The sequence below is a fragment of the Saccopteryx leptura genome, chromosome 1, assembly GCF_036850995.1.
Source record: "Saccopteryx leptura isolate mSacLep1 chromosome 1, mSacLep1_pri_phased_curated, whole genome shotgun sequence".
In the NCBI taxonomy this organism is placed as follows: Eukaryota; Metazoa; Chordata; class Mammalia; order Chiroptera; family Emballonuridae; genus Saccopteryx; species Saccopteryx leptura.
In genome coordinates, this window is record NC_089503.1 from 8,945,427 (window position 1) to 8,957,359 (window position 11,933).

General features: G+C 57.7%; 2 protein-coding genes across 6 annotated transcripts; one reads left to right on the plus strand and one right to left on the minus strand.

Annotated features, from left to right (window-relative positions):
• Window positions 1-5,846: 5,846 nt before the first annotated feature.
• PPP1R14B (protein phosphatase 1 regulatory inhibitor subunit 14B) lies at window positions 5,847-8,137 on the plus strand. Its single transcript, XM_066359621.1, is given in 6 exon segments — window positions 5,847-5,895; window positions 5,898-6,004; window positions 6,006-6,287; window positions 7,358-7,441; window positions 7,744-7,776; window positions 7,864-8,137. Coding segments are annotated over 6 exon segments (609 nt in total). The 5' UTR covers window positions 5,847-5,861; the 3' UTR covers window positions 7,933-8,137.
• Window positions 8,138-8,577: 440 nt separating this feature from the next.
• FKBP2 (FKBP prolyl isomerase 2) lies at window positions 8,578-11,265 on the minus strand. 5 transcript variants are annotated; one of them, XM_066359634.1, is made up of 6 exons: window positions 11,123-11,265; window positions 9,727-9,895; window positions 9,291-9,403; window positions 9,118-9,164; window positions 8,809-8,844; window positions 8,578-8,720 (listed from the first exon to the last, which is right to left on the minus strand). In XM_066359634.1, the coding sequence occupies exons 1-6, from the start codon at window positions 11,182-11,184 to the stop codon at window positions 8,659-8,661; spliced, it is 489 nt and encodes a 162-aa protein (XP_066215731.1). In that variant the 5' UTR covers window positions 11,185-11,265; the 3' UTR covers window positions 8,578-8,658. The 5 variants fall into 5 exon arrangements, with proteins under 5 accessions (XP_066215731.1, XP_066215747.1, XP_066215764.1 ...); XM_066359650.1 differs by lacking the exon at window positions 11,123-11,265 and adding an exon at window positions 10,608-10,741; XM_066359667.1 differs by lacking the exon at window positions 11,123-11,265 and adding an exon at window positions 10,522-10,604.
• Between the last annotated feature and the right edge of the window lie 668 nt (window positions 11,266-11,933).

Below are 11,933 nucleotides of genomic sequence, written 5' to 3' on the forward strand. Positions count from 1 at the left end.
GGAGCCTGTCCCTACGGGGCTGCAGACTAAAAGCTGCGAGGGGACAGCTGGTTATTTGCCCAGGGGGGTCAGAAGCCTCCGAGGTGTCCAGGGACAGGAGAACTGAGGAGAGGCTCTGCAATGCCAGGTCCACAGCAGGTGTCCTGAAATCTGCGTTCCTGGGATGGGAGGGGGAAGGTACATGGGCACTGGGATGGATGGGGGCTACAGCCCCTCCCGCAGGGCTTGGCTGGGGGGGGCTCCTGCCTGGGGGCCCCTGTGGGAGCCCCCCCAATACGGAGGCAGTAGCAGCAGCAAGTTTAAAGTAGAACTCATCCAGAGGGGCCAGCCAAGTCACCTAGAAACCCAGAAAGAGACAAAGCTGGCTCTGGGGGAGGAGGGGTTAGTTAAGGAGGAGTGTGCCCTGCAGGCCTCTTTGCCCCAGGCTCTCAGACCCCCCCCCCAAGGGGAGCCCTGCTGAAAACTGACTCTCCTGAAAATTCCCACTGCATTGGACACCAACTCTAACCTAAGGAATCTCCTTGACTTTGGCCAAGGCTCTGTGGTGTGGAGTGTGATTATTCTCTACTTGAGGCCCAGAGAAGGGAAGGAACTTGCCCAAGGTCACACAGCTCTGTAGGAGGTTTTTAGTCCTATGACTTGAAGGCCAACGTGTACTCCCTCCACTCCTTGCCCTTGAGGAAAAAAGAATGGAGAACAGGACTTGTCATCCTCATTTCTCAACAAAGTAGCAGAGCTGTACCCCTCAGAGACCCAGTGACCACCACATCTATTGGGCACACAGTCATGCACAGAGGGTGAAGAATGGCCTCTGCTCTCCTAGAACCTAGTCTCTCTGTGGCCTCAGTCACCTTTTCCAGAAGCTGGCAGTTGCTGGAGGATGAAATAAGCAAATGGGTACCCTATGACCCTTGGCTACAGGTAGCTAGACATCTAGAGAGTGGCTAGGAGGCTATGGAGGCATCAGGGAGGAAGGAGGAAAGGGCATGGATCAGCTCTGGAGCAGGACACCTGCCAGCCAGCACCCCGGCTAGCAGGGCCTAGAGCCAGGGCCTCAGCTAAGGAGTCTGAGCTGTGGGCCCTAGGCCTTGGACAGGTCTGCTTCATAGAAGCACTGGGCAGCAGCTCCTTCAAAAATAGGATGGGGGACTTGTTCCTGGGCCTGAAAATCTCCCCCTACTCAGTGTGTCCTGAGGCCAAGGCTGCCCCCATTAAAGGACTTCTTCCTCCTTGGACACTTTCTTCCAGCCTTGGTAATGTTAATAGGGTTTCTCGGCAAGCAGTCATGGTGGAAGGAAGGCTGCCTTTCCTGCCTCTACCCTCGATTAAGGGAGTGGTCACTGCCCATGCCCCCCCCCCCAGGGCTTCTGCTTAGAGGAGGCACTGAAAGTAATGTTGGCTGCACGCTGATGGAGCACTCTGGCGGAAGGGAGCTGGGACCCCAGAAAGGGTGGGGCTGGGAGGCCATATTTTGAGGCTGAAAGGATGAGGAGCAGCTATGGGGCATGCTCCAGTCTCAGAGGGTTTAGGCAGGAAGTCAAGGGGTGGGATGTGGGCAAAGAGCACTGAGCTCTCAGCCTCCAACCACTGGCGGTCAGTAGAAACAGCCCCCTTTAAGAGGCTCACGGTTGGTAAGTGACTTGCCCATGGCCTAGCACCCACTGGGCAGAGCCAGGATGTGAACACAGCTCTTGTACTCTGAGGATCTGTGCAAGGCAGCCCAGCCTCGAGAAGGCTGCAGGCCAGCATGGCCATCTGCACTGATTCTCCTCAGGGTGGGTGGCCACGGAAAGGGACTGGATGGACAGGAGAGTCGGCTCCTGGAACCTGGGAGTGCCCTGGGGGTATCATAGGAGGTGGAGAGAGGGAGAGACAGGAAGAGTATCCCAGCTCCTCCCTGTCCTGACCAGAGAACCTCCAGGGAGTACCCCCATGAAACCTGGACATGACAGCAGGCCTTCACACTAGCACTAAAGGGAGGAGGGACAAGGTCAGCACTCGGGGTCACAGCATCTGGAAGGCAGACCTTCATGGCCTCTGGCCCCACTCCCACAGCAAGCTATGTTATATCCCCCCTCCTAACCACAAGGACCTCCAGGGCCCTAATCAATGCTCCCGTTCAGAAAGAGCAGACTGACTCTGAGGGGGTGAGATGGATGTGTTGGGACTTTGATATATTGCTCCTTCCAGCAGTCCAGGCTCAGAAGTGGAGTCCTGTAGGCCAGGCCAGGAATGGGGTACCTGGTGGAAAGGGTAGGTCCTGCCTAATCTGTAAGAGCAAGGGTCAGCCCTTTCCTGGTCCCTCAGGGTGGCTAAAGGGAGGCTAAGGCCAAAAGAAAGGCTGGGGAGGGAGGAAGCATCAGCTCCCTCTACCTGTCCTAAGCTTATTTCAGTGAGCCTGGCCCCTGTTCAGTGAGCCTGGCCCCTGAGAGAGAAGGCCATCTCGACCCCCCCTCTACATCTCCCCTCATTCCCAGCCTTTGCCTTCTCGTCTCTTCTCCTCACTACAAGAAGCTTGAGGTCCTGGATTTGAGCTTGGCCACAGCATCATCTGTGTGACACTGAACCAGTCCCAACCTCTCTCTGAAATCCTCCTGCTGCAGAGAGCTTCTCAGGCATCTGGAGAGAGGATGTCTGTGAGGGCTGGGGACAGCAACATTTATTACCCCTCAGACCCTGAAATTCTGCTGGGAACTGCAAAGAGTGAGCCTGCCATCTGCGAGAGCATCCCAGAGGAGCGGCACAACCTTGTTGGTTGTTATCTAGGAGGAGGTAGGGGGTTAGGGAAAACTTTGTGTCAGGGGCCTGGGTTCACAAGCTGAGCTGCATCTCTATGTGTAGCTCTTGAACCTCTGTGGTGCAGTCATTGAACCTTCCATGCATTTTCCTATTTGATCTTCACCACAGCATCATGAGGAAATGGAGGCACAAGCCTGACCTGTGGTGGCGCAGTGGATAAAAGCATTGACCTGGAACACTGAGGTGGCCGGTTCAAAACCCTGAGCTTGCCCGGTCAAGGCACATATGGGAGTTGAAGCTTCCCGCTCCTCCCCCCTTTCTCTCTCTCTCTCTGTCTCTCTCTCTCTCCCTCTAAAATGAATAAATAAAAAAAAAAGAAAAAGAAAAAGAAATGGAGGCACAAAGGAAGCCATTCAATTTTTTTTTTTTCTTTCATTTTTCTGAAACTGGAAACAGGGAAAGACAGTCAGACAGACTCCCGCATGTGCCCGACCGGGATCCACCCGGCACGCCCACCAGGGGCGACGCTCTGCCCACCAGGGGGCGATGCTCTGCCTATCCTGGGCATCGCCATGTTGCGACCAGAGCCACTCTAGCGCCTGAGGCAGAGGCCACAGAGCCATCCCCAGCGCCCGGGCCATCTTTGCTCCAATGGAGCCTCGGCTGCGGGAGGGGAAGAGAGAGACAGAGAGGAAAGCACGGCGGAGGGGTGGAGAAGCAAATGGGCGCTTCTCCTGTGTGCCCTGGCCGGGAATCGAACCCGGGTCCTCCGCACGCTAGGCCGATGCTCTACCACTGAGCCAACCGGCCAGGGCCGCCATTCAATTTTTTTATTTAGTCATTTGTTCAACCAATAGTTATGGAGCACCTACCAGAAGTCTGACATCGATTCTGACAGCTTCAGCAAGAATCAGGTAATTTGCTAGATACATGTGGGTTTGTAGCTGAGCACACCCACTCAACCAGGAGCATCAGCAATACAAAAGAGTCCAGCAGCTCTGGGCCCATGGAACTCACAGTTTAGAAATGGGAGACTGCCTGACCAGGTGGTGGCGCAGTGGATAGAGCGTCTGACAGGGATGCAGAGGACCCATGTTCGAGACCCCGAGGTCGCCAGCTTGAGTGCGGGCTCATCTGGTTTGAGCAAAAGCTCACCAGCTTGGACCCAAGGTCGCTGGCTTGAGCAAGGGGTTACTTGGCCTGCTGAAGGCCCGTGGTCAAGGCACATATGAGAAAGCAATCAATGAACAACTAAGGTGTCGCAATGCACAACGAAAAACTAATGATTGATGCTTCTCATCTCTCCGTTCCTGTCTGTCCCTGCCTGTCCCTCTCTCTGACTCTCTCTGTCTCTGTTAAAAAAAAAAAAAAAAGAAGTGGGAGACATTCAACAAATGAATGAGATAAACTCATGATACAGAAAATCTCCCTGGCCAGGTAGCTGGTTAGAACCTTGTGGGAATAGGCCAAGGTCGTGGTTCCATCCTGTGTCTGGGAACCATACAGGAATAAACCAATGAATGCATAAACAACCACAAATAACAAATCGATGTTTCTCTCTCTCTCTTTCTCCCTCCCTTCCACTCTCTCTAAAATTAATAAATTAAAATTAAAACAGCCTGGCCTGTGGTGCTGCAATGGATAAAGTGTTGACCTGGAACACTGAGGTCACTGGTTCAAACCCTGGGCTTGCCTAGTTAAGCAACATACAAGAAGCAACTACTGTAAGTTGATGCTTCCTGCTTCTCCCGCCTTCTTTCTTTCTCTTCTCTCTCTAAAAGTCAATAAATAAAATTTTAAAAAGTATGAAAACAAAAATAAGGATACAGAAAATCAAAGCAGAGGAGGGGAAAACAGTCTGCTTAAGAGGTCAGGTCAGGCCTGACCAGGCGGTGGCGCAGTGAATAGAGCGTCAGACTGGGATGCCGAATACCCAGGTTCAAGACCCCGAGGTCACCAGCTTGAGCGCAGGCTCATCTGGTTGGAGCAAAGCTCACCAGCTTGGACCCAAGGTTGCTGGCTTGAGCAACGGGTTCCTCGGTCTGCTGAAGGCCCGTGGTCAAGGCACATATGAGAAAGCAATCAATGAACAAAAAGAGGTCAGGTCAGGTCCCTGTGAAATCTGCGGGACTGAAGAAACCCCAGGGCCGGGTCTGAGGGAGATCAAGTGAGGAGCCCTCATGCTGGAACCGAATCCAGGAACACTTATTATGGGTCAGTTATGTTTATTGTTAGGAGTACCGGCTCCCCCCACTTCCCAGCTCTTTATGTCTGAGTTTCTTCATTTGCACACACGTTGCGGGGTGCGGAAGGCAGTATCCTGCAAAGGCCGCCCCCGAACAAATTCTATGCTTCTCAGCCCGGGCTTGACTGCGGGGTAAGGACGGACTCTTGAGCTCGGACCGCGCGAACTACATTTCCCATAATTCCATTCGCAGCCGCCATCTTGACCGGTGGGCGGTGGCTGCCAGGGGGTCTGGCCTTTCTGACCGCCGGGTTGGTTCTTCTCACCCCTAATCCGGACCTCCACCATAGGGGGCGCGGGAACCCGCGGAGTAGGGCCTCCAGGGACCTGAGCAGCTCCTGTGTGCCTTCGCCACACCTCCACCCTTGGAAGCCCTGTCCACGTGTCGGTCCGAGCGGAGAAGCCTGCTCATCCCCGCTGGCCAGGACTGTAGGACCCAGACTCCGGGGACACCCATGTCTCCTCTGCTGACATCCACCCTGCACACAGTGCCTGTTCCCCTCCCTTTCCAGACTGCCCTTGTTTTTGTTTCAATGAGGACAGAATACTAGGTTCACAACAGGAGCGCATGTCATGGTACCCGGCGCTCAGAACAGCTGAGTTGGTAGCAGGAAAAGGAATAGGGGTAGCCGATAGCTAGGCCCAAACCCTTGACAAGCAGACCCTCCCCTATCCCCTGCCCGCGGGTGGGGTAAGGGTGAGGGGACTGCGGCGGGACTGGCTCTTTAAGGGGGTGTGGTCGGGGGCGGGGGAAGTGAGTGAGACAGAGAAAGCGGCTTCGGCGGCGGCGGCTCGGGCGGCGGCCGCGGGGGACAAAGGGCGGGCGGATCGGCCTGGAGGGGGCGGGGCGCGGCCAAGCCAGGCCTGGGGGCTCCGCATGCTGCAGCTGCCCCCGGGCGCCCCCGCCGCCGCCCTCGCCGCGGAACCGCGCGGAGCCGAGACCACCAGCTAACCTTAGCGAGCGGCCCGCTGCCAGCCGGCGGGCGTCCCGGAGGCGGCGGCGCAGGGAGGGGCCGGACGCGCGCACGTGGCCCCGGCGGCCGCCATGGCGGACAGCGGCCCCGCGGGGGGCGCGGCGTTGGCGGCCCCGGCCCCCGGGCCGGGCAGTGGCGGCCCAGGGCCTCGGGTCTACTTTCAGAGCCCCCCTGGCGCTGCAGGCGAGGGTCCGGGAAGCGCGGACGACGAGGGCCCAGTGAGGCGCCAAGGGAAGGTCACGGTCAAGTACGACCGCAAGGAGTTACGAAAGCGCCTCAACCTGGAGGAATGGATCCTGGAGCAGCTCACTCGCCTCTATGACTGCCAGGTGTGTCTCCCACCCCGCGCCAACACCCTTAAGTCGGTCCCGAGTCGGGCCGCCTGGGAACCCCACCTTGAATCCGCCTGTCACCTGGAGTTAATAGACACACCGCTTCCGCGCGCTCCCCACCTGTCTATTCCCCGCCCCCAATGTATGCTCTTTTTTGTTTGACTTAAGTCACTCCAGTCTTCTCCGCTGCCTCCCTCATGCCACTACCCTGATCAAGCTTGGGGCAGCCTAAGCCTAGACCGTGGGCAGGAGGCAAGGGGTTAGCCTGGGCGGGCAGTGGAAAGAGGTGTACTTAGTGCCTGATAGCCTACACTGGTTACCAGACGCTAGCCCGGTTAGCGGGGGAACAGTAAAGCTTCTGGGTTATTCTAATGGATTAGCCTGTAGCACCATCTTGGCGTCTGGGTAGGCTAGCCCGCTCTGTGGGTTCTGGTTCTCCACCCCATGACTCCTTCCTTGCTCAAATGGTGACTCAGGCCCCTGGGGGCAGGGTGGAGGAGTGGGCTTGCCCTGTGCTGCCTACCCTAGCCCAGCCCTGGAATGCAGCTGGCTCCAGACTGGATAGATGCTTCCTGGGGGGGAGGGGTAGCGGGCACCCCTCCTTCAGCAAAGCATGTGCTCTTTGTTTCCCCTTTACCAAGCCTGAGTCCTTCTCACTGACCCCTCACCCTTCACTTCCTCACTCCTAGGAAACTGTGACAGGTGTTTGGGGGAGGGGAAAGGGCTGTGATAAGCTGGGACAGCTGGCCCCACCTGCTGTGGTTGAAATGGGGCATCCAGAAGTTATGAAGACACATCTGCAGGGTTCCCAGCCCTAGCTGTCTAGCCCTGTCTGGCACCCAGAATGCCCAACTGGCAGAGACAGGAAGCTCCCCCCCCAACCCCAGCAGGCAGTTTGCCTTGGCAGGGGCCTGATCTGTTTTCTTCCTTGGAGCAGCTGCTGCTGTCTGCTGGGCAAAGAGGGCTGGCTCCTCCTGCAGTAGGGCAGGGGCCTCAGCCAGCAAGCCCCTCACATCCTCTCCCAATTCAGGCCCTTGTCTCTCCCTCCTCCCTCACCCCCACCCCAGGAAGAGGAGATACCAGAGCTGGAGATTGATGTGGACGAACTCCTGGACATGGAGAGTGATGATACCCGGGCTGCCCGGGTCAAGGTGAGCGAGGAACTGGGAGTGGTGGCAGGGTCAGGTCAGGGGAGCTGGAGTAGAGGGCTGCCTGGAGGCAGTGCCAGTTGGGTGAGCAAGACTCTGGAGCCAGGCCTTCTTTGGTCTGAGTCAGCCAGCTTTGTGACACTGAGTTTCAGCTTCTGCCTCCATCAAATGGGGCTAATGGGGCTACTTGCCTAGCTATGGCATCTCCTGTGCTTCAGGGTGGCCCCAGGCCCTTGGAAATATATGGGTGAATCTAGGACCCCATTCCTGAGAACTCAGTTGTACTCCCCACTGTGTCCCTCTAGGAGCTGCTGGTTGACTGTTACAAACCCACTGAGGTAAGTGGTTTCCCCAGAGGGTGGGTGAGGAGCCTGGGTTCCTGTTATCTTGGGATCCAGTTTCCTAATGTCCTCCCTCCTGTCCAGGCCTTCATCTCTGGCCTGCTGGACAAGATCCGGGGCATGCAGAAGCTGAGCACACCCCAGAAGAAGTAAGGGTCCTCAACCCAGGTGAACGGTGCTCCCACAGGACAATCGCTGCCCCCTGACCTCGTAGCAACAGCAATACCAAGGGGCCCTGCAGCCAGGCCTGGTGCCGTGAGCAGGGCTCCCTCTGCTCCTCGCTTGAAGGGGCCTCTTCCCTGCCCCTCTGTTTTCCATTTTGGGGGTTTTTTATTATTATTAAACTGATGGGACTTTTTGTGTTTTTATATTGACTCTGCGGCGCGGGCCCTTTAATAAAGCTAGGATATGCCTTTGGTGCAGTTAACAGGCTCAGCTGGTCTCATTTGGGGGGGACACTGTTCTATAACTGTTACCAGCTCAGGTTCTCCCCAGGTGACTGCAGGCCTTCCTGAGGGTCATGTAGCCATAGTGACATCCCAACGCTAGCTTCCAGACCAGGAGCTAAAAGGAGCTGGTGGGGGAGCACTGTTGGTGTTGGCAGGGAAGAACCCTTTTTCCTTTCTGGGCAAGGCCCGTCGTGCCATCCTGGGCTTGGCTATCTTGACCCCTTAGACTGTCGGCTCTAGATCCCAAAGCTCTGAAGCTAAAAACAAGGGTGCAGGATGCCGAGGGAGAGGAGGCTGGGGCTGTGGTTTCTAGTCTCTCAGGGCCACAAACACACACAGGTTCACTTCATGAGCTTTAAGGACTTTCTTTTTCTCTTTGTGAAACAGTCTGGTCCCTGACGGGGCCCCCACCGGCCCCCCCCCAGCGTGGCTACAGTTCTGAACGTCGCTCGATTTTGAGCAGCTCCACCTCGAACACGAGGGTTGCACCACCTACAGCAAGGAAGTGAGGCAGAATGAGAACCAGCGCCACAGGGTGACGGGATGGGCACAACAGATAAGAGGCAGGAAGGTACATTACCTGGAATCTTTGGAGGAGCTCCTCGTTCTCCATAACCTGTCAAAGATACACAAAGAAACAAGTGAGCTGTGGCCAAGTAAACAGGTTCTGCGGACATCCAGGCTGAAACCAGGCCTGGTAAGGCAGAGGGTGGGCATCAGAGCTGAGTGGCAAGGGTCTTGCCATGTCCTCACTGCTGGACACAGTTAAATTTGGAAGAGGCATGAACCATAATGAATGGATGGGAAGAGACCAATGCAGAGGCTGAACCAGCCTTCACCCTTTCCCAAACACCCTGGACCCTATACCCACTCAGGAAGGAACTCTTACCCAGTTCTGACGGGATCACCAGCTTCCGCTTTTCCCCCTCACACATCCTGTGGGACAACACATGTTCAGCATATGGCAGCACTCAGGCTCCCTGCCCTGCCACCCGATTCCCGGGTCTTGCCGCCCATCCCACAGTTCACCTCCTGGACCACAGTCATAGCCCCCCGACTCACCCCAGCAGCCCCTGGTCCCAGCCCTTGATGACCTGGCCTGTGCCCAGGGAGAAGACAAAGGGCTGGTTCTGGGGCAGGCTGCTGTCAAACTCGGTCCCATCTTCCAGCTTCCCCTGTGGGACCATGGGAACGCCAGTGAGGAGGAGGATCCACTCTGACATGCCCCACCCCCAGCTGCTCTCATGAAGCTGTCCCCTCACAGCATTGGTGGCTATAGTCCTAAAAGGGGAGAGCGTTAGGCAGCTCACAGTATATTTTAACTCTGCTGGTGCCAACCTGGAGTAGACAGCGAAGAACAGGGTAGAACCCTGGGAATGGCAGGGGGAAGGAGGGACTTGCCCAAGGTCACCCACCTTGGCAGAGTAACCTGGGTCCCGAGTCCTTTTTGGTCCCGAGGAGACTCACCAACCCCCCAAATCTCTGACTTCTCACCCACCGTGTAGTGCATGTGCAGGACATCCCCCTTGCGCGATTTGATGGGACAGTGGTCTACCCGCTTCTTGACCCCGATCTGCAGTTTCCGTTTGCCCTCCGCCCCCGCGGCTGTAGCTAGGGCACTCAGGCAGATGGACAGTGCTGTCAGGACCCAGCTGAGTCTCATGTCTCTGCGGGAACAGACCCCGACCAACCAATCGACCGAGAGGGCAAGAAGGGCATGGAATACCTGCAGGTAGTAGGATTCCACCCTACGTACCTTGTCTGCCCCTGGGGATCCCCTTGTCCCAGGTCACCGCCCCCTCCCCCGGGCTCCGCGGCCACACTTACCAGTCCAGTGAGAAGGGGGCTTGCCCGAGGACCCCAGCAGCGGGGGAAGGGGGTCAGGGGAGGCCACAGCAGCCAGGGCCCCGCCCCTTTGTTCACCCTCAGCCCTTCCTTCCCTCCTGGTCCCCAGCTCCGTTCTTCAGTTCCCACCCGTCCCTTTACGCAAAGTCCAGACCCTATCTGGCTGCACAGCAGTTGCCTGGACGGGGCGACACCACTCACGCCACACCCAGTTGCCCCCGGCCCAGCAAACCCACACATCTGCTGCCGCTGCAGGGGGCCGGCCTCGAGGTACCCACACATCACCGCTGGGTGGCTCCGGAGAGCCCCTGTCCTCTGGGGATACCCCCCAAGCCGGCCCTGTGCCTCCGCCCGGGGCGCCGCCCCAGCTCTGAGCTCTCGGGGGTCTGCGGGGCACCCAAACTGGCCCCGCATCTGGTGGCCGCCGAGCCCGCTCCACCCACACCACCTCTCCAGGGGGAGTTCTCGGCCTACCACGCTCCCAGGCCCCGCCACCACGGAGACCGCCCCCGCGTGGACGCCCGGGGCCATTACCTGGGCCTACCCCCGCGCTCGGCTCCTTGGCCCCACCCTTTAGAGGGCGTGGTTCCGCCACTGGCCCTAGAGTCCCACCCTCGACAGAACTATCAATAGATCCCTTTTCCTGAACAGTAGCCACTCCACTAACCGGTTGGAGCCCCGCCTCCAGAGCCTGGACCTCGTCCCTCTTGGCCTCCAAACTCGAGGCTCCGCCCACTGCCTGTTCCAGCTCCTCCTCCAAGATTCCGCCCCCGACCAGCCCTAGCTCCGCCCCCAGCCCCAGAGCCCCGCCTTCCACTGGTATCAGCTCCGAGGTCCCACCAGTCCCTGTTCCACTTCCCGCCCCGAGTCCTGGGACTCCGCCCCATGCGGCGTGAGAACCCTGCCCCTGCGGCATCCCCAGACAGCTCCTACCCCAACCTCCAATTTCCTCCTAACCTATCCCTCGTTGACACTCGGAACCCCGGCCTGATCCAGCCTGCCCCCTTATACCCCGGCTCCCCCCAGCCTGGGCTGTGGCCCCCGCTCACCTCCTCGCCGCGCCCCCGGAGTCAACTCTAGTCGTGCTACCGTCTCTGCGCAGGCGCGTCATCGTCGCTACCAGGCCGAGCCACGCCGCCCGCCCTCATTGGACCATGCGAAATCCGCGGCCACACACCCGCTGGGGAGGATTTCCCCCTAGCTCCGCCCCGAGACGTCACGTGACTCTGTCACTTCCGGTAAGGCGGTAGTCCGGAAGGTTAGGTGAAAGTGATTTCCGAAAGGGCCGCAGGCTCTTCCGGTTGAGGTGAAATTAAAGTCAGCCAGGCGCGAGTTCCCGGAGTGGGTCTTGAGACGCCATTTTATGTCGCCCCTATTCTCGCTCTCGGCTTCCCTAGGTCTTCTCAGGATTCACCACCCCCAATTCGATGTGCAAAGAGCCTGGACTTCAGAGTGAGACTTGGGTTTGAATTCAGTGTCTGCTTCTCATTGCCTCTGTGACCTTGAGCAAGTTCCTTCACCTGACGGGGTTTGGCATCCTTGTAACGTGGGCTTGAGAACACCCACCCTGTAGGGCCCCTATAGGATTAAGACGATGGCGTATACTTCCAGGCCGTGCCCCACAGCTAATGCCAGGCTTGCCTCTACATGCCGGCCACTGATCACTGAGTCAAACTGTAGGGATGTGGCCGAGCCCAGTCCCTGACCAGACTTACTTTTCAGGCGCCCCAGTACCCAACAAACATCTCAATTGAAGCAATGAACCTGCTTTAGCAGGCAGCTAAACCAAAGTTGAGTGCTAGGGAGACAGGTGATTAGAGGTCAAATCCTGCGGCTAATCAGCCTATTCACTCAAATGAA